Source organism: Carcharhinus amblyrhynchos, chromosome 20, assembly GCF_965287045.1.
Source record: "Carcharhinus amblyrhynchos chromosome 20, sCarAmb.v2.hapA, whole genome shotgun sequence".
Taxonomy (NCBI): Eukaryota; Metazoa; Chordata; class Chondrichthyes; order Carcharhiniformes; family Carcharhinidae; genus Carcharhinus; species Carcharhinus amblyrhynchos.
In genome coordinates this window covers 50,599,517-50,626,377 of record NC_137343.1, presented here as the reverse complement: position 1 = coordinate 50,626,377, position 26,861 = coordinate 50,599,517, and the positions used below count along the sequence as shown (strand labels likewise).

General features: G+C 43.4%; 1 protein-coding gene across 3 annotated transcripts in view; it reads left to right on the top strand.

Moving 5' to 3' along the window:
* Nucleotides 1–26,861, top strand: part of ccdc74 (coiled-coil domain containing 74) — a 57,993-nt gene that overhangs the window by 7,400 nt on the left and 23,732 nt on the right. For all 3 annotated transcript variants that reach the window (XM_080208795.1, XM_080208793.1, XM_080208794.1), the window contains exon 2: nt 1,068–1,862. In XM_080208795.1, the coding sequence (XP_080064921.1) occupies nt 1,526–1,862 (337 nt within the window). In that variant the 5' untranslated portion in view covers nt 1,068–1,525. The remainder of the gene's footprint in view (nt 1–1,067; nt 1,863–26,861) is intronic.

The window sequence follows — 26,861 nt, the reverse complement described above, 5'->3', positions numbered from 1 at the left end:
CCCACATCCCCAGCCCCACAACCATCACACTGACCCACATCCCCCCCCACAACCACCACACTGACCCACATCCCCCCCCACAACCACCACACTGACCCACATCCCCCCCACAACCACCACACTGACCCACATCCCCCCCCACAACCACCACACTGACCCACATCCCCCCCCACAACCACCACACTGACCCACATGCCCCCACCCCCACCCCAACTATCACACTGACCCACATCCCTACACCCCCCTCCCCAACCACCACACTGACCCACATCGTCAGTATTCCAAGATATTTAGTCTGATCTCAGTGGAGCTGTGAACCCCACAATTTATCAACCACAAAGACCCTACTGCCAATCCCTTAATTTACACTTACCAATAGTCAACCGCATTTATATAGAGTATGGACATACCCTTTCAGCATATACATCATAGAACTATAGAAAATGATAGAGTAAATAAAAGAGCCATTCGACTCAAAGACGTCCAGCTGTCCTTTCTAATCCCATCTTCCTGCTCATGGCCCTGCGACCTATCTGCTTCTTTCTACTATCTCCTCTGTGTGGTATATAATATCCTCTACATACTGGCCTTTCATAAACTTCAATGGGTTATAACTATTTGATTTCCATATGGGGTGGGGGGCTGTAATATATTTAAAGCGTCTACCACAGCATCTAGCTGTTTTTTTTAAACTGGTCCAATGCCTCCCCTGTAGCAATCCACCTTTCCTTCAGCCCTGACATCTGGAGTACCTCCTTCCCAGATCATCTCCCCCTTTTTAAGGATTTTAAAATCCATCTCTTGCTCCTTGATTTTCCCCTCCTAATATCTCCTCCCCGCAGCGTGTGGACAAGTTTTGTCAGTGGATCTCGTGTTGCATGCAATAAGGTGCTGTTTCCATTGCTTCTCTGGCAGTTCAATAACCTTTCAGCCCCTGGGTTAGAAGCTCAGCAAACGCTTTGGCACAGTGTTTGCCTCCCTGTGAGTTCGGATAGGAGTTTTAGAAAGAACATCAGCAGCAAATGGCCCATTCATTTATTATTCATTAATCTCTACTTCTCCTGCAGTGATCTGATTGGATACACCCCAAGTGTTGCGACTCGACAAATCGAAGCAGAAAATGCAGCAAAGCGATGACACCGGGAGCAGGAACATTGAGAACAGTCCTGAGTGTTTCTGCCAACAGCAGAGAGACCAGATGCAGTTGTGGAATTAGACAGGAGGAGGACATTGCACTGAAGTCAGGTCTGAGTCATTGGGAATTCAGGAAACTTTGCAAAGCTGCACCTTCTCTGAGGAAGACAGTGGACATTCACTAGGAGGGTAAAATAAGACACTGAGTGTATCACGTACAGGAATCTGTATAGATTGAACTAAACACCCAGCCTTTAAACTGAACAGAGCAGTTTGGATAAAATCCAAGCTGAAACTAACTGTGTGTTCTATTATTGTTTAATGACCTGAGGGATTTATTTTTATTTGAAACTTGGTAAAGCCTGCACCACTGCCACACAGCTCTGACTCTATGGAAGCACTTTCCCCTGGGGACATGTCCAGCGCCAGTCTACCTCCTCTACGAAACCTGCCCCAGTGGTCCCGCGTTGGGACCCTCGAAAGAAGCCGCTACCCTCGCTCCTTCTTCCAGGACAATAATGTCAAGCACCTCCCTCTGTCTCCTAGCGCCAAGACATCCAAAAGTGAAGCCCCCCACCAGCTCAGTCCCCTGTACGAGCAGCGAGAACTGGACCCTAACTTGAGGGTGATCACCTTGGAAAAGAATCTTCAGTTCCTCCAGGAGCAGCACTCGGAAACTCTGGGCAAACTTCACGAGGAAATTGAACTGCTTAAGCGAGCGAACCAAGGTCTGTCTGTGTGGTGTGGGAGGGAGGGAGCAAGATAAACTGAAGTTGAAGTTTCGGAAAAGGGTTCCTGTTTACATTGGCATTTTTACAAGAAATGCAAGATTATCAGAGACATGGAGGAGACATGTCTACAAGATTATGAGAGGCATGGACAGACTGGATAGTCAGAAGCTTTTTCCCAGGGTGGAAGAGTCAGTTAGTAGGGGGCATAGGTTTAAGGTGTGAGGGGCAAGGTTTAAAAGAGATGTACAAGGCAGATTTTATTTTACACAAAGTGGTGGGTGCCTGGAACTCGTTGCCGGGGGCGGTAGTGGAAGCAGATAGGGTGGTGACTTTTAAGGGGTGTCTTGACAAGTACATGAACGAGATGGGAATAGAGGGATATGGTCCCCAGAAGGGTAGGGGGCAACATGGTCGGTGCAGGCTTGGAGGGCCGAAGGGCCTGTTCCTCTTTGCTCTTTAAACCACCCCAATAGTACCCAGAGCATTTTACAGCCAGAGACATACTTTCCTATTTTGAAGTGTAGTTGGAAAGTCAGCAGCCAATGTGCAACACAGTAAGATCCCACAAATAGCAGTGTTTCCATTTTAGAGTGATGTAGGTTGAAGGGCAAAGCTAGAATGCCGGAGATAACGCCTTCGCTCTTCCAAGTAGATGAGGCCTTGGATTCCTCAGTTTAATGTCTCATTGGCTGACAGTGCAGCACTCAGTAATGCACAGAAGTGTCAGCCTGGATTATGTACTCAAGTTTTTGAAGAATAGAATTTAAACTAACACTTTCCAATTCAGGTAAAGTTCTGCCAACTAAACCACAGTTGCTATTATTTGGATGTAGTTCAGATTCAGCTTTTTAACTGACTCTTAGATGGAAATCCTTCTTGGCAAACTTAAACATAGAAACTAGAAGCAGGAGTCAACCATTCGTTTTGATCATGGAATTCAATATCCTGTTCCTCCCTTCCCTCCCATCTCTTTGGTCCCTTTAGTCCTTAGAGCTAATTCTAATTTCTTCTTGAAATCAGACAATGTTTTGCCCTCAACTACATTCTATGGTATTGAATTCCACACATTCACCATCCTCTGGGTGAAGAAATTTCTTCTTACCTCAGTTCAAAAATGTTTACCCCTTATCCTCAAACTATAATCCCCAGTTCTGGACTCCCACATCATTGGGATCATTGTTTCTGATCTGGAACTTTGCAAGTTTCTATGGGATCCCCTCTCACTCTTCTAAACTCCAGTGAATATAATGCTAACTGATTTAGTGTCTCCTCATATGACACACCTGCCATCCCAGGAATCAGCCTGGTAAACCTGTACTCCTCCTTTAGTAAGGACATCCTTCCTCATAACTGCACACAATACTCTAGATTTGGCCTCACCAACACTCTATACAATTGCAGCAAAACATTCCTATCCCGATAAAGGCTAGCATACATTCTGCCTTCTTTACTACCTGCTGTACCTGCATGCTTACTTTCAATGACTGATGCACGAGGACTCAAAAGATCTCTTTTGAGTATTCACCCCTCTCAATTTAAACCCATTCAAGTAATAATTTGTCTTCCTATTTTTGCTACCAAAGTGGATAACCTCACATTTATCCACATTATACTGCCTCTGCCACACACGTGCCCACATACATAGCCTATCCAAATCACGCTGAAGCATTTCTGCATCCTCCTCACAGGTCACCCTCTTACCCAACTTTGTACCATCTGTGTTATGGGGTACCCGAGGTGACCAGTACTGCCCAAAGTTTAGACAATACAAGACCTGTGAAGCAGGTATCTCTGTATAAAGGCATCACTTTATTTAAACCAGCGGCTAGCAGGAATTCAAAGGGTTACGCAACTCTGACATAGAGCAGCAGAACCTCTCTGATGAATCTAACATCTACAATCAAAAACAATCAATAATTCCTGTGAGACCTTGTTAAAAGCTTTCTGAAAGTCTACGTAAACCACATCCACTGGTTCTCCTTGGTCAACTTTACTAGTTACATCCTTAAAGAATTTCAATAGATTCATCAAGCATAACTTTTCCCCTCTAGAGTACTGTCCATTTACGTCGCCCCCAAGTAATCATTCTTACATGTGAAATAAGACAGTAAATACTGGCCAGTTTAACATTGGATGAGTGATAAAGGTTGCATTTATTGCCCTTGAGCAGATAGTGGGGAAATACTGCTGTCTGTATGGTGTTATTTCAAACATGAGAATACTGTCTAAGCTGGTTACTTACTAGGATCTGGATCTAAACAGTATAATCATTTAAAGAACGCAAGTCATGGAGGAATTAAGCAACAGGCCTCCAAGGTTAAATTGAAACACTAAAAAGAATTGTTACTGTACCTTTCATTCTGATAGGTTTTTAAAATATACTCATTCCTGAGAGGCAGTTTTTGTCTGAGTTTGGCTTCACAGATCAATGGTATATCCCTACCAGTACGGCCTCCTGGTCCAAGTATAGGTGTCATTGCTGGTCGGTCACATGCCACAATCCACTAGACACACATATACACTCATTATTTATTCTGTAGCTGGGTTTCTCTTTATAGAACTATGTGGTTTTATCCAAATAAATCTCTGGAATTCCCTCTTTTCTTCTGTAAACATACATAACCTGAATTATCTAATTAAACACAACAGACTGGATGTCTGCAGCCTCCAGGCAACTTCTTTTACACTCATATAGAAAATCCACCAGTTTTCCTTTTGGAACATGGCACTATGCCCTGCAATTTTAAGTTAAGTTTACATAAGAACTAGGAGCAGGAGTAGGCCAGCTGGCCCCTCAAGCCTGCTCTGCCATTCAATAAGATCATTGCTGATCTTTTCGTGGACTCAGCTCCACTTACCTGCCGGCTCACCATAACCCTTAATTCCATTAGTGTTCAAAAATTTATCTATCCTTGCCTTAAAAACATTCAATGAGCTAGGCAGCACCTTTCAAACCCATCACCACTACTATCTAGAAGGGTGAGAGCACCAGAAACCTGGGAACACCACCATCTGGAAGTTCCAAGCTACTCACCATCCTGACTTGGAAATATATTGCCATTCCTTCACTGTCACTGGATCAAATTCCTGAAACTTCCTTCCTAACAGCACTGTGGGTGTACCTGCACCACACAGGCTACAGTGGTTCAAGAAGGCAGGTCACCACTACTTTCTCAAAGGCAATTAGGGATGGAGCAATAAATGCTCGTCTAGCCAGCGACGCCCACATGCCGTCAATGAACTTTTAAAAAGAGTAGGTCCATGTGAATATCATCATGGGTTCTTCACCAAGTAACATACTATCCCAGATTGACAAATATCACCGTTCCTTCAGATGACTAGATTAAATTCTCGGAATTCCCTACCTAACAGCTTTGCGGGAACCCTCTCCTCAAATGGACACTGGCAGTTCAAGAGAATTAAAGCTAGCTCCCAATCACTGAAGAAAATAGATTGCAGATATTGGAGAATAACATCAAATTTATGGAGTATCTTCACCATTGTTATAACTATTGTTGTTTATGTTGAGGGGTAAAAATGTTGAATAAGGTGAATATTGGGTGGCCTACTCTTGATTTGGTTTAGTATGATTGTGTTTAAAAACCACACTTGAACCTTTGAACCAGTAGGGAGGCTTTTAGAAGCAAGAAGGACTTGACACTGGGGGGGAATACAGTGGCACAGTGGTTAGCACTGCTGCCTCACAGTGCCAGGGACCTGGGGTGGCTGCTTCACTGGGCAGGCAATTCCACAGATTCGCAACTCTTTGTGTGAACAAGTTCCTCCTCAACTCAGTCCTAAAATGTTGAGAGGAATAGATAGGGTGGACTCTCAGAGGCTATTTCCCCGGGTTGAAATGGTTGCTACGAGAGGACACAGATTTAAGGTGCAGGGAGGCAAGTACAGAAGTGATGTTAGGGGTAAGTTTTTCACTCAGAGGGTGGTGAGTGAATGGAATCGGCTGCTGTCAGTGGTGGTGGAGGCGAACTCGCTGGGGTCTTTTAAAAGACTTCTGGATGAGTATATGGGGTTTAATGAGATTGGGGGTTATAGATAGGTCTGTAGGTTGGTAGGTGTTGATGTGATCGGCGCAACTCGTGGGCCGAAGGGCCTGTTTGTGCTGTAGTGTTCTATGTTCTATGTTCTAAATCTGCTCCCCCTTATTTTGAGGCCATGCCCCCTAGTTCTAGTTTCACCCGCCATGGAAACAACTTCCCTGCTTCTATCTTATCTATTCCCTTCATAATCTTAAGTGTTTCTATAAGATCTCCCCTCATTCTTCTGAATCCCAATGAGTATAGCCCCAGTCTACTCAGTCTCTCCTCATAAGCCAACCCTCTCAACTCCAGAATCAACCGAGTGAATCTCCTTGGCACCCCCTCCAGTGCCAGTATATCCTTTCTCAAGTAAGGAGACCAAAACTGTACACAGTAACTCCAGGTGTGGCCTCACCAGCACCTTATGCAGCTGCAACATAACCTCACTGTTTTTAAACTCCATCCCTTGAGCAATGAAGGACAAAATTCCATTTGCCTTCTTAATTACCTGCTGCACCCACAAACCAACTCCTTGTGATTCCTGCACAAGGACACCCAGGTCCCTCTGCACAGCAGCATGCTGTAATTTTTTATAATTTAAACAATAGTCCATTTTGCTGTTATTCCTACCAAAATGGATGAATTCACATTTACCAACATTGTACTCCATCTGCTAGATCCTCGCCCACTCACTTAGACTATCTATATCCCTTTGCAGACTTTCAGCATCCTCTGCACACTTTGCTCTACCACTCATCTTAGTGTCATCTGCGAATTTTGACACACTACCCTTGGTCCCCAACTCCAAATCATCTATGTAAATTGTAAACAACTGCGGTCCCAACACTGATCCCTGAGGCACACTACTAGTCACTGATCGCCAACCAGAAAAACATCCATTTACCCCCACTCTTTGCTTTCTGTTAGTTAAGCAATCCTCTATCTATGCTAATACATTACCCGTAACACCGTACACCTTTATCTTATGCAGCGGCACCTTGTCAAATTTATTAGTCACAAGTAGTCATAGGCTCAAGTTAACCCCTGCAAAGTTACTATGAAAATCCCCTCGTGCCACACTCTGGCACCTGTTTGGGTACACTGTGGGAGGATTTTGCATGGCCAATGCACCTAACCAGCACCTAACCGAAGGTGGGAGAAAACCAGAGCAGCTGGAGGAAACCCATGCAGACATGGGGAGAATGCCACACAGTGACCTAAGCTGGGAATCGAACCCAGGCCCTGGCACTGTGAGGCAGCAGTGCTAACCACTGTGCCACCCCAGGTCCCTGGCACTGTGAGGCAGCAGTGCTAACCACTGGGCCATCCCAGGTCCCTGGCACTGTGAGGCAGCAGTGCTAACCACTGTGCCACTGTATTCCCCCCCAGTGTCAAGTCCTTCTTGCTTCTAAAAGCCTCCCTACTGGTTCAAAGGTTCAAGTGTGGTTTTTAAACACACAATCATACTAAACCAAATCAAGAGTAGGCCACCCAATATTCACCTTATTCAACATTTTTACCCCTCAACATAAACAACAATAGTTATAACAATGGTGAAGATACTCCATAAATTTGATGTTATTCTCCAATATCTGCAATCTATTTTCTTCAGTGATTGGGAGCTAGCTTTAATTCTCTTGAACTGCCAGTGTCCATTTGAGGAGAGGGTTCCCGCAAAGCTGTTAGGTAGGGAATTCCGAGAATTTAATCTAGTCATCTGAAGGAACGGTGATATTTGTCAATCTGGGATAGTATGTTACTTGGTGAAGAACCCATGATGATATTCACATGGACCTACTCTTTTTAAAAGTTCATTGACGGCATGTGGGCGTCGCTGGCTAGACGAGCATTTATTGCTCCATCCCTAATTGCCTTTGAGAAAGTAGTGGTGACCTGCCTTCTTGAACCACTGTAGCCTGTGTGGTGCAGGTACACCCACAGTGCTGTTAGGAAGGAAGTTTCAGGAATTTGATCCAGTGACAGTGAAGGAATGGCAATATATTTCCAAGTCAGGATGGTGAGTAGCTTGGAACTTCCAGATGGTGGTGTTCCCAGGTTTCTGGTGCTCTCACCCTTCTAGATAGTAGTGGTGATGGGTTTGAAAGGTGCTGCCTGGGGAACCTTGGTGAGGGCATCTTGCAAATGATACATATGACTGTAATGATGTCGATGGTGGAGAGGTTGAATGTTTGTGTGAGGGTAGTAATCAAGCTGCTGCTTTGGCCTGGATGAGATTGAGCTTTTTTTGAGTGTTGTTAGAGCTGCATTCATCCAGACAAGTGGAAAGTATTTAATTACTCTTCTGACCTGTGCCTTATACACCATAGATGGGCTCTGGGGAGTCAGGTGGTGAGTTACTTGCCACAGGACACATAGCCCCTGGTCTGCTCTTATAGCCACAGTATTTATATGGCTCGTCCAGTTCAGTTTATATGTGGCTCTGGAGTTACACATAGGCCAGATCAGGTAAGGATGGCAGTTTTCCTTCCCTAAAGGACATTAGTGAACCAGATGGGTTTTTCCAACCATCAACAATGGTTTCACGGTCATCAGTAGATTCCAGGTTTTTTTTTAAAATTGAATTCAAATTCCACCTAGTAGGATTCGAACACGGGTCCCCAAAACATTAGCTGAGTTTATGGATTGGTAGTCTTGTGATAATACCACGAGGATGTCGCCACCCCTGAGGAACACCTGTAGTGATGTCCTGGAACTGAGATTATTGATCTCACAATCATCTTCCTTTGTAGTAGGTATGACCCCATCTAGCAGAGTGTTTTCCCCGATTCCCATTGACTCCAGTTACTAGGTCTCCTTGATACCACACTCGGTCCGATGCTGTCTTGATGTCAAGGGCAGCCACTCACCTTGACCTCTGGCATTCAGTTCTTTTTTCTATGTTTGAACCAAAGCTGTAATGAGGTCAGGAGCTGAGTGACCCTGATGGAACCTACACTGACTGTCAGTGAGCAGTGCTCAGACTGCAAGAAACTACAAAGGGTCATGAACAAAGCCCAGTCCATCACTCAAACCAGTCTCCTATCCACTGACTCTGTCTACACTTCAGGCTACCTCAGGAAAGCATAATTCAGGACCCCATGCACCCTGGACATTTTCTCTCTTCCACCTCCTCCCATTGGGATAAAGGTATAAAAGTCTGAGGTCACATACCATCCGAGTCAAGAACAGCTTCTTCCCTGCAGCCATCAGACTTTTGAATAGAATCACCTCACATGAAGTAGATCTTTCTCTACACCCTAGCTATGACTGTAACACTACATTCTGCACTCTCTCCTTTCCTTCTCTATGAACGGTATGCTTTGTCTGTATACTAATACATGTGACAATAATAAGTAAATCAGAAAGGTTATTGTTGAGTAAATGCGTTTGATAGCAGTGTTAATGGCCCCTTCCACCACTTTACTTCTTGCTCTTATTTTTCTAGTTGGTAGAGCTTAGGTTAGGAATGTACTGTTAAAAGAAACTTGGTGAGTTGATGCAGTATGTTTATCAATAGTACGCACTGCTGCCATTGAGCACTGGTGGGGTAGAAGGTGAATATTTAAGGTGTTGAATGGGGTGCCAATCAAACAGGCTGCTTAGTGTCATAGAGGTTTACAGCATGGAAACAGGCACTTTGGCCCAACTTGTCCATACCGCCTTTATTTTTTTTTAGAACCCCACTTGGAGTACTGTGTGCAGTTCTGGTCGCTTCACTATAGGAAGGATGTGGAAGCTATTGAGAGGGTGCAGAGGAGATTTACAAGGATGTTGCCTGGATTGGGAGGCATGCCTTATGAAGATAGGTTGAGGGAGTTGGGACTCTTCTCCCTGGAGAGACGAAGGTTGAGAGGCGACCTGATAGAGGTTTATAAGATGTTGAGAGGAATAGATAGGGTGGATTCTCAGAGGCTATTTCCCAGAGCTGAAATGGTCACTACGAGAGGACACAGATTTAAGGTGCTGGGGAGCAAGTACAGAGGAGATGTTAGGGGAAAGTTTTTCACTCAGAGGGTGGTGAGTGAATGGAATCGGCTGCCATCGTTGGTGATGGAGGCGGCGAACTTGCTGGGGTCTTTTAAAAGACTTCTGGATGAGTATATGGGATCTAATGGGATTGGGGGTTATAGATAGGTCTATGGCTTAGTAGGTATAGAAGTGATTGGCGCAACTAGAGGGCCGAAGGGCCTGTTTGTGCTGTAGTGTTCTATATTCTAATCACAAACGCCCACATTTAGCCCATATCCCTCTATACCCATCATACCCATGTAACTAGTCTTGGATTGTTGCCAGCTGCCTGATGTTTTGGAAGTTGTATTCATCCAGGCAATTGGAGAGTATTCCAATACACTCCCAACTTCTTAGAATCATGAAGTGGTTAAGCACAGAAGACTATTCAGCCCATCATCTGTTCTGACTCTGTGACAGACCAATGCACCTAGTGACAGTCCCCCGCTGATTTCCTAACCCTGTACATTTTTCCCCTCTTGAAAGCCTTGATTGAGGCTGCCTCTACCACACACAAAGAAATAGGCAAGGCCCTATAGCCCTTCAAGGCTACTTCACCATTCAGTATGATCAGGGTTGATTTTCTGCTTCAACTCCCACTTTCCCCTCACTGCCTATATCCCTCAGCTTCCTGAGAAACTAAAAACCTGTCTTTCTGAGCCTTAAATGCATTCAATGGAGCACCCACAAGCCACTGGGCTAGTGGATTCCAAAGATTTTCAGCACACTGAAGAAATTTCTCAACTAGGCCCTAAATGATTGACCCCTTCTCATGAGAGCGTGCACCCATGTTCTAGATTCCCCAATCAGCAGAAACACATCTCAGTATCTACCCATCAGTCCCCTTCAATTAGGTCACTACTCATTTCTTCTAAACTTCAGGCCCAGTTTACTCAGCATAGGATAACTCTGAAATCACAGGAACAGCCAAACCTTTGCCCTTTTACTTCCAGTGGAAGTATGTGTCCTCGCTACCGGAGACCAAAGCTGCAGAGTATTCCAGGTGTGATCTCAACAAAACCTTATACGATTATAGAAAGACTTGTGTTCTTGTACACCACTGACCTTGCAGTAAAAGCCAACATGCCATTTGTTTTTCCAATTGCATGCTAACTTTGTGTTCCTTCTATGAGCACACCCAAGTGTCTCTAAAAAAAAAATCAACATTTTGTTTTTTAAAAAACACAAAACTTGTAAGAATGCTTTGCTAATTTCACTACCAAAATGAGTAACCTTACACATCCCTAATTTATACTTCATCTGCCACCTTGTTGACTACTCACCTAAGTTAAATTCCAGGTATTATTTGAACTTAAATTCAGTTTTGTTCATTTGAGACACCAACAGGAGTTGGTGAAGTAACTCAGGAAATTTTCATAAGCTGTAAATTAATATTTATCAAAACAGGGCAGTGACTTTCCAAAAACACTGCAGTTCTTGCTTCCTGATTCAGTCTTGGGTGCAGGCACTCAGTCTCTGTTCTCTTTGTTACTTCTGCTCACCCACAGACAGCAGATTCTACAAACCTCAGTTTCAAATTTGATGTGTGCTTTGGTCAGTGAAAGCTACTGCTTATTAACTCTTTCCAAATCACAGCATGATCAATGATATTACTGCATTCTGATCGGCCCAAATGAGGCATGGCTATTTCCTAATTGGCTCCCAAGGAGCATGTGATCAATCTGTGATTGGCTCCCAAGAGTGATGGCTCATCAACTGATGTCACTTCCCAGTATCCTCTGACTTTTCTTACAAAGTCAATTATTCGTAGGATTAACATCCTCAGTAAAGTTTGTTTCTGTTATTCCTTGCTAAGATAAAAGGATGTATTTTATATATCTTCTTTGCCTATTTTTTTAGGATCGGGGGAAATTGTGCTGTCACTCTCATGAATGATACCTTGACCTTATTGTTTCAGCCTTAATTAATTGGTGTTAAATCAGACCCCTAGCGGTGACTCTTTTTAGAGACCATTTGCTGGCTGATGTTTTTCTCTCTGTCACTTTTGGTATTTGGAAAGTTACTTTACTTTTAAAAAAAGGGGTAGAGATAAATTGCTCATAACCTTAAAACTGAATAAAGAAGATTGCAAAGTAAAAATACAAAATATTCCTAATTAGGCAGTTCTTAAAAGTTATACAGTGTATAAAATATAAGTGCGTGGCCATAATCAGTGTTTAAAGTCTCCTTAGGATGATTTAGTTGTCCCCTTTATTTGAGATGAGACAACGTGACATCTGGGAACACCAATTCATCAGTCCAAGCGTCTTAATTGATTGATAGGTAACTTCATTGAAACAGGTGCTTATCAGTGCTTTTGTGGAGAATTGCTTTGCCAAAATGTGTTTTTGTTATATCTGTCAGTGCTTTTCATAAGTCAGTTAAAATACAGAATAGCTTTACAAAACTTAAAGTTACAGAAATTACACAAAGTCTGATTGAAATCAATGCTTGGAAGTGATTGGTGTGTTAAATATAAGAAAAAAATCATTCAAATCACACATTCCTGAGTGATGATTGTTAAAAGCACTACAGAGTTAAAAAACTAATTACAGACCAAGTCATGTTATGAGCTGGTGTTCCAGAATTCAGCATAAAATTACAGTATGTTAACATACTTTGATAATTTGACTAATACCCATAACTAAACTACAAACTAATTATCAAACTTAAATGTTTCTACACCTGTCTCTCTCTCTCTCTCTCTCTTTAGAGTCTCTTTGTGTTTCCTCACAACTTGCATTCCCATCCAGCTTTGCATCGTCAGTAATCTAGGATACATCACTCTGTTTGTCTAAGTCATTAATATGAATTGTAAATAACTGAGGCCCCAACACTGACCCTTGTGGCACTCCACTGGTCATGGCCTACCGACTGAAAAATTCCCCGTTTACTCTTGGCATCCTGTTCCTTAACCAATCCCAGCTCTGAGTTCTTATTAACTGTAATCAGCTGGTCTCAGAAGGCCTCAAGTGCAGTGTGAACCCTGTGTACTCTCTGTCCAAGGAAACAAAAAGACAAGCCTTCAGGCTTTGTGTCTTAATGTGCGGAGCATTCACAAATTGAATGAATTAATCGTGCAAATATATATAAACAGGTTTGATGTAGTTGGGATTATGGAGACATGGCTACAGGATGACTAGGGATGGTATTTGAACATCCAGGGGTATTCTGTATTTAGGAAGGGTATGGATAAAGCTGAGAAATACCAAGGGGTGAGAAACATTAGTGAGGGTTGGATATAGATCCCCAAACTGTCATGGTGATGTTGGGAATGGCATTAAACAAGAAATTGGAGAAGCTTGTGATAAAGAAGTATTTGTAATTATCTGCATATAGATTGGGCAAATCAAGGTAGTCACAATACTGTAGAGAAGGAATTCCTGGAGTGTATATGGAGATCTGGATTTCTGGATAATATGTTGAGGAACCAGCCAGAGAACAGGCCATCCTAGACTGGGCATTGTGTAATGAGAAAGGAATAACTGGCAGTCTTATTGTACAAGACCCCTTGGAAATGAGTGACCATAATATAATAGAATTCTTTATCAAAGATGGAGAGTGACATGTTGATTCTGAGTCTAAGGTCCTGAATCTTAATAAAGGAAACTGTGATGGTATGAGGTGTGAGTTGGCTATGATGGATTGGGGAATGTTACTTAAAGGGATGAGAGTGGATAGGCAATGGCAGATATTCAAGGAACACATGAGTGAATTGCAACAATTTTTTATTTTGATCTGATGCAAAAGTAAAATTGGAAAGACGGCTAAACCATGGGTTACAAGGGAAATTAGAGATAGTATTAGATCCAAGAAAGAGACATACACATTGGCCAGAAAAAAACAGCAGACCCCAGGATTGGGAGCAGTTTAGAATTCAGCAAAGGCGGATCAAGGATTTGATTAATAAGGAGAAAATAGAGTACAGAGTAAGCTAGTGGAGCACATTAAAAACTGACTGTAGACGTTTCTACAGGTGTGTAAAGAGAATAAGATTGGTGACAACAAATGTAGACCTTTCAGTCAGAAACAGAGGAATATAATTTAAAATAGGGGAAATGCATTGGTTCTGCCTTCACAAAGGATGACACAAATAATGCATCAGAAATGATGGGGTTTGGCGACGGGGAGGAACTGAAGGCCACCAATATTAATAGAGGAATGATGTTGGGGAAACTAATAGGATTGAAGGCCAATAAATCCCCAGGGCCTAATAATCTAATTCAGAGTACTTAAGGAAGTGGCCCAAGAAATAGTCGATGTATTGGTGGTCATCTTCCAAGATTCATAAGAACATAAGAAATAGGAGCAGGAGTGGGCCAACTAGCCCTTCGAGCCTGCCCTGCCATTCAATAAGATCATGGCTGATCTGTCGTGGCTCAGTTCCACATTCCCGCCCTCTCCCCATAACCCTTAATCCCCTCTCTCATCAAAAACCCATCAACCCGCGTCTTAAAAATATTTAGCGAGGCAGCCTCCACCACTTCAACGGGCAGAGAATTCCAGAGATTCACCACCGTTTGAGTGAAGAAGTTCTTCCTCAACTCTGTTCTAAACCGCCCCCCCTTTATCTTGAGGCTATGCCCCCTAGTCCTACTATCCTTTCTGAGTGGGAAGAGTCTCTCCACCTCTATCCTATCCATCCCATTCATCATCTTATACGTCTCAATGAGATCTCCCCTCATTCTTCTAAACTCTAACGAGTACAAGCCTAATCTATTCAGCCTCTCCTCATAGCTCAACCCCCTCAACTCTGGCATCAGCCTAGTAAACCTCTGCACTCCCTCCAAGGCCAAAATATCCTTGCGTAAGTACGGCGCCCAAAACTGCACACAGTACTCCAGCTGCGGCCTCACCAATGCCCTATACAGCCGCAGCAAGACCTCCCTACTTTTATATTCAACCCCCTCGCGATGAAGGCCAGCATCCCATTCGCCTTCCTGACCACCTGCTGCACCTGCAAGCTGGGTTTTTGCGACTCATGCACAAGGACCCCGAGGTCCCTCTGCACCGTCGCCTGCTGCAGTTTTTCTCCACGTAAGTAATAATCCTTCCTACCATTATTCCTACCAAAGTGGACCACCTCACACTTGCCAACATTAAATTCCATTTGCCATTTCCTGGCCCATTCGCCCAGCCTATCTAGATCCTTCTGTAGACTCTCCCCACCCTCCCACAACTTGCCTTTCCACCAATTTTGGTGTCATCAGCAAATTTCGACACCCTACACTCGGTTCCCTTCTCCAGATCATCTATATAAATGGTAAATAGCTGAGGCCCCAGCACCGACCCCTGGGGCACTCCACTAGTCACCATCCACCAATCCGAATAGCACCCATTGACCCCCACTCTCTGCCTCCTGTTTGACAACCAGTCCTCTATCCACGCTAACACCCTACCCCCAACTCCATGCCCCCTGACCTTCTGTAATAACCTCTTGTGAGGTACCTTGTCAAACGCCTTCTGAAAATCCAGAAAGACCACATCCACTGGCTCTCCTCTATCCACCGCCCTAGACACATCCTCGTAGAACTCCAGTAAATTTGTCAGACACGACTTCCCTTTAATGAAACCGTGCTGCGTCTGCTCTATCAAGCAGTTCCCCTCAAGATGCCTCACTATTTCCTTCTTGATGACGGATTCTAACATTTTACCTACAACAGACGTTAAACTAACAGGCCTACAATTCCCTGCTTTTTGCCTGGCACCCTTCTTAAACAATGGCGTAACATTAGCCGTTTTCCAATCTTCGGCACTTCCCCGGAATCCAGCGACGTCTGGAAAATAACCACCAAGGCGTCCACTATCACCTCCGCCATTTCTTTCAGGACCCTCGGATGCATTCCATCCGGTCCTGGGGACTTGTCCACAATCAGCCCCTCCAGTCTGTCGAGCACCGCCTCTCTAGTAACAGTAATGTCATCGAGACCCTCCAGTCCTACCACCTTTCCATCTCTAACATCCGGCAAATTATTCATGTCCTCCTCCGTGAAGACCGAAACAAAAAAGTTATTCAAGACCTCCGCCATATCCCCATCCCCTACCACTAAGTCCCCCTTCTCACCCTCTAAGGGACCAACGTTCACCCTAGCCAGCCTCTTCCTTTTTATATATTTATAAAAACTCTTGCTATCCTTTTTTATATTAAGCGCTAGCCCAGCTTCATAGTTTCTCCTACCCTCCTTTATCAACTTCTTTGTCAATCTTTGTTGACATTTAAACCTCTCCCAATCCTCTTCTCGCCCACTACTCTTAGCTACTCTAAACGCCTCCGCTTTTAATTTAACACTTTCCTTCACCTCCTTCGTTATCCACGGCTTATTACCTCTCCTCCTACAGTCCTTTTTGACCATCGGAATAAATTTCCGCTGAGCACCAAGAAAGATCTCCTTAAAGATCCTCCACTGCTCCTCAGCAGACCTACCTTCCAATGCGCTCCCCCAGTCCACATTCGCCAATTCTTCTCTCATCCTACCGTACTCCCCTCTGTTCAAACAAAGGACACGTGTCCGGGAACCCACTTTCTCCTCCTCCATTTGCACCAGAAACTCCACCATACAATGATCACTCTCCCCAAGAGGATCCATAAACTCTGGAACAGTTCCTACAGATTAGAGGGCAGCTAATGTAACCCTACTAGTTAAAAAGGGAGGTAGAAAGAAAATGGGGCATTATAAACCAGTAAGCCTGATCTTGGTAGCGGGGAAAATTCTAGAGTCCACCATCAAAGATTTTATAGCAGAGCATTTGGAATGCAATGGTAGAATCAGACAGACTCAGCATGAATTTATGAAGGGGGAATCATACTTGACTACTGGAATTCTTCAAGGATGTAACTAATGGAGTTAGTGAGGGGGACCAGTGGATATAGTTTATTTGGACTTTCAGAAGGCTTTCAACAAAATCCCACATAATAAAATTAAAGCATATGCGATTGAGGGTAGTGCATTGAGATGGATAGAAAACTAGTTGGTAATGTAGTGGGGATTCTTTAATGGTGACCTGATTCTCTTAAAAACTTAAGAATTAAACTCGCAAAGAAAAAAATCTCAGCTCAAACGTAACCAAACTTTAATTAAAAACATGAAAAATCATATAAGACAAACAAAACATCTACGGTCATGGGAGGCCTTCAGATGATTGAATAGCTCTGGGTCAGTGCTATAAGACCTCTCCAAGGATCTTGGGCACTGAGCCAAAATTCATTATAATTATACCTATTGCTATCTAGCATACACCTTCCACTTAGCTTAAATTCAATTTCATTTCATATTAATATGTCAGCCCAAAACATGACAGAGTACCTGCTTGATATAATTATATTCCATTTGTCCTTTCAAAAACCGGATCTCTTCCCTCTGGCAAGACTTATTCCCATGTTGCTACGTAATTAAGGATGCCTCTACCCAAATACCATTCCCATAGGCATACTGCCAAAACTATCTGATAGTGTCCTTTCTGAGCCCAAGAAATGACACTTTCTATGTCTTGGACAATAGACACCTTATGATTTTTAAATACTTAATGTTTCAATAACTGTCCTGGGACTCAAAACTATATTGTATCTTCTGCTGACTAATGGATTTAGCTATTAAACTCTTGAACTTTTACCACCATCTCTGCAGTGCTCGCATTTTGACTGAGATGAACAAATATGTTAGAAATATACTTGATATATTAAAATACATTATTTAATATGAAAATGTAAATACTTTTAATAATTATCGCATCCACATATGAGCAAACTGTTAACATTATCTTGCTCGGTGAAAATCATCTTAACTCTTTCCTTCCCAGTTATTACTAAAAACTAAACATCTGCCTGTGGTTCTGCTGGCTAACTCAGAACTCCCTTCCACAACAGATAGGAAACAATGAGTCTTTTTCCATTGGGCAGGCAGTAACCAGTGGGATACTGCAGGAATCGGTGCTAGGACCTCAGCTATTCAGAATATGTATCAATATTTTAGATGAGGGAATTAAATGTATTATCTCCAAATTAGCAAATGCCACAAAACTGGGTGGGAGAGTGAGCCTTGAGGCGGATGCAGAGATACTTCAGTGTGATTCGGACAAGCTGAGTGAGTGAGCAGATGCAGTATTACGTGGGTAAATGTGAGATTATCACTTTGGTAGCAGGAAGACAGATTATTATCTGAATGGCTATAATTTAGGAGCAAGGAATGTGCAATGAGACTGGGTATCTTTGTGCACCAGTCACTGAAGGTAAGCATGCATGTGCAGCAGGCAGTAAAGAAGACAACTAGCTGTTGGCCTTCATAGTAAGAGGATACAAGAACAGGAGCAGGAACTTCTTGCTGCAATTATGCGGAGCTTCGGTGAGTTGTGTGCAGTTTTGGCCTCCTTATCTGAGGAAGATTGTTCTTGCTGTAAAGGGAGTGCAGCGAAACTTGATGGGACTGATGTATGAGGAGGATTGAGTTGGTTAGGGTTACATTCACTGGAGTTCAGAAGAATGCTATAGGATTCTAGCCGCTCTCGTAGCCACAGTATTTATATGGCCAGTTCAGTTTATGGTCAACAGTAATCACCAGGATGCTGACAGCGAGGGATTCAGTGATTAGTAACGTCATGGAATGTTAAGGGGATGTGATTAGATTCTGTCTAGTTGGAGATGGTTGTTGCCTGGCACTTGTGTGGCACAAATGATATTTGCCACTTATCAGTCCAAGTCTGAAGGTCTTGTTGCACTTGGACTTGAATGGCTTCAGAATCCGAGAGTTAGCAAATGATACTGAATATCCCCTCTCTGACTTTCTGATGGAAGGAAAATTGTTGATGAAGAAGCTGAAGATAATTGGGCCTAGGATACTACCCTGAGGAATTCCTGCAGTGATGTCCTGGCGCTGAAATGATTGGTCTTTCTTTGTGCCAGATATGACTCCAACCAACTGAGAGTTTCCCCTCTGATTTCCATTGACTGCCATTTTACTAGGGCTCCTTGATGCCACTGGATGAAATGCTGCCTCTTGGTATCAAGGGCAGTCACACTCACTTCACCATCTGAAATAACAACACAAACTGCATGAAATGTTCAGCAGTTCAGGCAGCATCTGTGGAGAGAGAAACGGAGTTAATGTTTCAGGTCAGTAATCTCATCAGAACTGGGAAAAAAATAGATGTAATAGGTTTTAAACAAGTAAAGGAGAGAGTGTAGAAAGAAACAGGAAGTAAGTTCTATGATATGTTGGAGAGCTGGAGAGATTAAATGATAAGAGTTGAAGGTACAAGATCAAAAGAAAAAGCAATGAAACAAAAGCTGTGAGCAGAAAATATGTGAAAGGCAGAAACATGAACAGTTGTCATCCATGGGGAAAACCAAAATGGAAGTGTGGAAGGGTATAAAGTGCCTAATCGAAAGATGAGGTGGTGTTCCTCAAGCTTACGTTGAACTTTATTGGAATGCAGCAGGAAGTGAAGGTCAAAGAGGTTCGCACTGGAGAACAGTGGAGATGTTAAATGATAGGTGACTGGAAGTTCAGCTTGATATTGAATGGAGGTTTTCATCAAATCAGCCACCTAATTTACATTTGCTCTCCCCAATTCTGGATGATCAGTTGTCCTGAGGACTGGAATGCTCCAGCCTATTTCAGCTGTCTGATTACCAAGTGGAGAATTGGATAGGTTCCAGTCCTGCCATTGTTAGGTGTGTCATCTTTGAGCCAAATCAAAGTGTCCACTCCCAAGATGACAGTCACTCGTTGGTCAATGAACAATGAGCCCTCACATGGCAGATACCAATCCTGAGCAGTATTGTGTGCAGCACATTACAGCATAAGATGTGTGAGAGCATTGCCACCACCCTCCTGAGTACAGTAGGTTCACAAACCATTCTCCACTGAATGGTGGCTTCACCCTGAGGTAGTGGAAAGATCTGTATCATGCATGCAATTACACAGTACTCAAATAGATCCACTAAGTATATAGTATTATGGGAGGCTGCACATTTTACCAGACAGACTGAACTATTACTCAGGACCCTCACCATGTAAAAGCTGCCCATTGTTCTAGCACTTCAAGTAGAAACTGTCTGCACCCAACAGTTTGCAGGCTCTGTACTCTGAAGGTATGAGCAATCACTCCCGTACGTAGCCTCCAGCTGGTGCTTCCTGGCAGTTGTCAGACAGAGCCTCAAAGGTTTTGTCGTCAATGAAATGTTGAAGAACCAGCTTCAGTGTAGAGGAAGAACTTGGGGACAAGTGCTGAATGTAGAGTGATCTAGCTGGGCAAATTGAGGGAACCTTACCATTGCAGTGTGTATGGGATTAGTTAGTTAAATTCCCACTGTAGTGGGGACCTCCTCCAATGTGCAGCCACCTCGGTGTCCAAATGTCCAAGCCTAATGTATAAACTTTTCAATCCAGAAGCTTGTTTGAGGAACTTTAATTATTCACTGCCTACAATGAGCAAGTGAGCAGAATCTATTTGGTGGTTGACCTAACTAGAGCCATATTTCTCTCATAGTTGTCCAACAAGAGGCCTGTTTTCTGGAGCTTTCCACGGTTCATTTTCTCTTTGTCAGCAGGAGTTTATCATGGATGCTTGCTGGTTTTCTAAAGAACCTACAGTTAAATGTGTTTGTCCTGCAAAGTACACGTTGTCAATAATACAAAGCCAAAAACAAATAAATTGTGGTCAGTTTTTTTTTAAAATAAGCTAAACCCATATTGAACCAAGGTAAAGGAAGGCTTCAGAGCGCTGATACTCTCGCATGCCAATTCCACTCATTGGATCAGTACCTGAGAAAATACTTTTCTCCAATTCCTCCTGCACACTGAGTTAGTGTCACAGCTCTCAGCTTAAGGTCCCTTACCAAAGTGGACATTTTTCACACTTTCTGTTTGTTCCATTGTGGCATCATCACAGCTGCAGCTGAACTGACCTCGCCCTATCCATGTACAGTTTTCAGGAGAAGGGTTGGGTAGTGATTGGGAGTGAGAATAAAGGCTGATTTTCTTTCTTTCCTAGCCCAGGGCCTCTGTTAGCCTAGCTGAGGTTAGATTAATCAGCCTGCCTGACTGTATCTCAGTCTGAAACCTTGTCGCTGTCAACACAAGCCCATCCATTAAGTCATTAAGAGAACAGAGCATGCGCCTTAAATAGTTTTTTCCCATTCCTGACTCTTTATGCCCCACAGCAGCTAATCCCACTGACCAACTTCTTTCTTAATTAAAGATACATTAATTCATGTAGACACATAGACCTATTATTTATCTACTAATTTAAACACCTTCCAAGCATTCCAATTCAATGTGACAAATAAGGATAGAAGTCGACTCAAATTCTCTTAACAATCTTCCTTTATTTAACACTTTAGGTACAACTCAAACTCAAAACAGTTGCAACCCTAACTCTTTTACTGAACTTTAATTCTTAACTGAAAACAAACACTACCCTGGTTAGAATGTGTGAAGTCCGCTCCCGATATTGAATCTGTCCTCATGATCTCTCTGAAGATGTTCTTCAGGGCATATTTCTTCTTGCGATGGTCAATCACTAGAGTTGTTGCTAGAGAGAAAGGGCTGCACGTGTTGGAACCAGAAATCAGTCCACCAACCTCGTTCCTTAATTCATAACATCCTGATCAATAGTTTGAGCAGCTTGTTTCACTTGAATGAAAATTTGATAGGCAGTCGCTAAATGTGTTTTAATATATTCCGAATTTTCAGGTGGTAGGTTGATAGTATTATATTGTTCAAAATATTCACCTAAAAAGTGTCTTGTCTTGTAGTTTATCTGTTACATTTAATAGTGATTGCTGCCTTTGATGTATTCGATATAGCCTACTCTCGCTGCTATATGTAGAGTAACACAAGAAATAGTGTGGGTAATATTATAAATCAAAATTGACAATGGTCTAATGAGGAAGTAATGCAGTGTTCACTCTTTTCTCTGTAAGTGATGTCTGTATTTAGACGCCTAACTTCCATAGTACAATTTATCAACTTTAAACCTACAAAACCTACGTTGTTTATTTGAATATATGGGATATGGACAAACAATTATCCTTTCTGATTGTTAGCACCTTCTTAAACTAGTACCCACAAAATTTCTCCCTCTCTCTACAACATATAGTAGAACATCATCATATCCTATTCACATACCATCCATAATGATACCAATGTTCTGAATCTTTGATACCTTCCATGCCACTGCACCCATTGGAATCCCTACCATGAATGCCAAAGCCTTATGTAATATTCCACCACAATTATTCTCAAACCAAACCTTGGCTAATTGTCAAAACTAACATCAGGACACATGAGGATGTCTTTGTTCATGACTTAAGTAATCTAACTGTATATTATGAATCCAAGAAGGAACTTTCCCCTGATTAGCCTGTTCTAATAAGAACATAAGAACATAAGAAATAGGAGCAGGAGTAGGCCATCTAGCCCTTCGAGCCTGCCCCGCCATTCAATAAGATCATGGCTGATCTGTCGTGGCTCAGTTCCACTTTCCCGCCCTCTCCCCATAACCCTTAATCCCTTCTCTTATCAAAAACCCATCAACCCGCTTCTTAAAAATATTTAGCGAGGCAGCCTCCACCACTTCAACGGGCAGAGAATTCCAGAGATTCACCACCCTTTGAGTGAAGAAGTTCTACATTCTCTCTAAGATGCTGTAAAGTCCAGTTACCGTGAACATGACATAAAGTTCCTTTCTGTTGTTTCCCATCATCAGTTGCCTTGTATTTAATAATTTGATTGTTTTAGTATGCCCTTCTAATATACTCAACATATATTCATTAGCATGTTGTAGAAACAAAGATCCTGATGCTGCATCCTGATTATTGTTATTTACTTCAGCCATTACTTGCTTCATCTGCCAGGTTAACATTCGAAGTTTAATGTCCAAATTTGCCAAATCAAGAGTGTTAACCATGGACACTCCTGCACTATAAGCAGTTCCAAGTCATTAATTAACTCCCTCCTCTGGCGACCTTTTAAATCCAGTAAGAATTCTCACAACACCAGGTTAAAGTCCAACAGCTTTATTTGATATCACTAGCTTTCAGAGCACTGTCCCTTCATCAGGTGAGTAGGAGTTGTAGAACATAGAACACTACAGCGCAGAACAGGCCCTTCGGCCCACGATGTTGCGCCGACCAGTTTTTTTAAAAAAAAACACTGACCCACTAATCTAAACCAATCCCTTTTCGTCCATAAACCTATCCACAGATCTCTTAAACGCCCCCAAACTAGGCGCATTTACAACCGCAGCAGGCAGGGCATTCCAATCCCTCACCACCCTCTGGGTAAAGAACCTACCCCTGACATCCGTCCTATAACTACCCCCCCTTAATTTAAAGCCATGCCCCCTCGTGCTAGCTTTCTCCATCCGAGGAAAAAGGCTATCACTATCCACCCTATCTAAACCTCTAATCATCTTATATGTTTCAATAAGATCCCCTCTTAGCCTCCTTCTTTCCAGCGAAAACAACCCCAAATCCCTCAGTCTCTCCTCATAGGACCTCCCCTCCATACCAGGCAACATCCTGGTAAACCTCCTCTGCACCCTCTCCAAAGCCTCCACGTCCTTCCTGTAGTGTGGGGACCAGAACTGCACACAGTACTCCAAGTGCGGCTGCACCAGAGTTGTGTACAGTTGCAACATGACGCTGCGACTCCTAAATTCAGTCCCCCTACCAATAAACGCCAAGACACCGTATGCCTTCTTAACAACCTTATCTACTTGATTCCCAACTTTCAGGGATCTATGTACACATACACCTAGATCCCTCTGCTCATCCACACTATTCAAAGTCCTCCCATTAGCCCTATACTCAACACATCTGTTACTCCTACCGAAATGAATTACCTCACACTTCTCTGCATTAAACTCCATCCGCCACCTCGCGGCCCAGCTCTGCAACCTGTCTAAGTCTCCCTGCAAACTATGACACCCTTCCTCACAATCTACCACACCTCCGACTTTGGTGTCATCAGCAAACTTACTAATCCACCCAACTATACCCTCATCCAGATCATTAATAAAAATTACAAACAGCAGTGGCCCCAAAACAGATCCCTGAGGCACACCACTCGTAACCGAACTCCATGACGAATATTCACCATCAACCACCACCCTCTGTCTCCTATCTGCTAGCCAATTCCTGATCCAAGTACCTAGATTACCCCCAATCCCATACATCTGCATTTTCTGCAGAAGCCTACCATGGTGAACCTTATCAAACGCCTTACTAAAATCCATATATACCACGTCAACTGCCTTACCCCTATCCACCTCTTTGGTCACATTCTCAAAGAACTCAATAAGGTTAGTAAGGCACGACCTACCTGCTACAAAACCATGCTGACTGTCTCTAATCAATTCATTACTCTCCAAATAACTATAAATCCTATCCCTAATAATTCTTTCTAAAACCTTGCCCACAACAGAAGTAAGACTCACCGGTCTATAATTCCCAGGGAAGTCTCTGTTCCCCTTCTTAAACAATGGGACAACATTCGCCGTCCTCCAATCTTCCGGTACTATACCAGAGACCAACGATGACCTGAAGATCAGAGCCAGAGGCTCTGCAATCACCTCTCTAGCCTCCCAGAGAATCCTAGGGTAAATCCCGTCCGGACCAGGGGACTTATCTATTTTCAAGCCCTCTAGAATATCCAGCACATCCCCGGTATCAACTGCAATACTTTCTATTTTACACCCCTGCACCCCAGTGTCCACCTCAGCTACATTCATGTCCCCCTGCGTGAACACCGAAGAGAAATATTGGTTCAATGCCTCTCCAATCTCTCCCGGTTCTACACACAACTTCCCTCTACTGTCTGTAACTGGCCCTAATCTTGCCCTAACCAACCTTCTGTTCTTGACATACCTATAGAACGCCTTAGGATTCTCCTTAATCCTATCAGCCAAAGTCATCTCATGTCCTCTTTTAGCCCTTCTTAACTCCCTCTTCAACTCCCTCCTAGCCAATCTAAAGCTTTCTAATGCACTACCTGAGCCCTCAAGCCTCATCCGAACATAAGCCTCCTTTTTCTTCCTAACCAACGAATCAACTTTTTTAGTACACCACGGTTCCCTAGCCCTACCAAATCCTCCTTGCCTGACAGGGACATACCTATCACAGACCCACAATAGCTGCTCCTTGAAAAAACTCCACATTTCGGACGTTCCCAGTCCCTGTAATCTCCTAGTCCAACCTATGCTTCCTAATTCTCTCCTAATAGCCTCATAATTACCCTTCCCCCAGCTAAAACTACTGACCCGAGGTTCACGCCTATCCCTTTCCATCACTAAGGTGAACGTAACCGAATTGTGGTCACTATCACCGAAATGCACACCAACTTCCAAGTCTAGCACCTGGTCTGGCTCATTACCCAGCACCAAATCCAATATAGCCTCACCTCTAGTTGGCCTATCTACATACTGAGTCAAAAAGCCTTCCTGCACACTTTGAACAAAAACTGACCCCTCTAACGAGCTAGAGCTATAGCAATTCCAATCAATATTAGTAAAGTTAAAGTCTCCCATGACAATTACCCTATTACTTTCACTCCTAACCAGGATCGTCTCCGCAATCCTTTCCTCAACCTCTCTAGAACTTTTTGGAGGTCTATAAAAGGCTCCCAACAGGGTGACCTCTCCTCTCCTATTTCTAATCTCCGCCCATACTACCTCAACAGACAAGTCCTCATCAAACTTCCTCTCTGACACCGTGATACAATCCTTGACCAATAATGCTACCCCACCCCCGCTTCTACCTCCTTCTCTACTCCGACTAAAGCATTTGTACCCCGGGACCTGCAACATCCATTCCTGCCCCTGCTCTATCCATGTCTCTGAAATGGCCACAACATCAAAGTCCCAGGTACTGATCCACGCTGCAAGTTCATCCACTTTATTGCGAATACTCCTCGCATTAAAGTATACGCATTTCAAACCCCGCTCCGCCCTGTTTGTGTTCACAAACAGGGCATGTATAGACACAAACTCAATTTACAAGATAAAATGCGAGTCTTTACAGGTAATCAAGTCTTAAAGATACAGACAATGTGAATGGAGAGAGGGTTAAGCACAGGTTAGAGATGTGTATTGTTTCCAGCCAGGACAGTTAGTGAGATTTTGCAAGCCCTGGCAAGTTGTGGGGGGTTACAGATAGTGTGACATGAATCAAAGATCGTGGCTGAGGCCATCCTCGTGTGTGAAACTTGGCTATCAGTCTCTGCTCAGTGATTCTGCGTTGTCGTGTGTCGCGAAGGCTGCCTTGGAGAATGCTTACCTGAAGATCAGAGGCCGAATGCCCATGACTGCTGAAGTATTCCCTGACAAGAAGAGAAGACTCCTGCCTGGTGATTGTCGAGCGGTGTTCATTCATCCGTTGTCATAGTGTCTGCATGGTCTCCCCAATGTACCAAGCCTCGGGACATCCTTTCCTGCAGCGTATCAGGTAGACAATGTTGGCCGAGCCACAAGAGTATGTACCATGTACCTGGTAAATGGTGTTCTCACGTGAGATGATGGCATCCGTATCAATGATCCGGCACATCTTGCAGAGATTGCTATGGCAGGGTTGTGTGGGGTTGTGGTCACCGTTCTCCTGAAGGCTGGGTAGTTTGCTGCATATAATGGTCTGCTTGAGGTTGTGCAGTTGTTTGAAGGCAAGAAATGGGGGTGTGGGGATGGCCTTGGTGAGATGTTCATTTTCCTTGATGACATGTTGAAGGCTGTGGAGAAGATGTTGTAGCCTCTCCGCTCCGGGGAAGTACTGGACGACGAAGGGTACTCTGTCCGCCGTGTCCCGTGTTTGTCTTCTGAGGAGGTCGGTGCGGTTTTTTGTCGTGGCGCATAATCTCCAGTGTATACAGATTCTCAATTGCCAGATTAGGTAAATAATGAATCAAACAGAAAATGGTGAAACCTCCACCAGTTAAAACACGAGAGGTGAAATACATTCCAA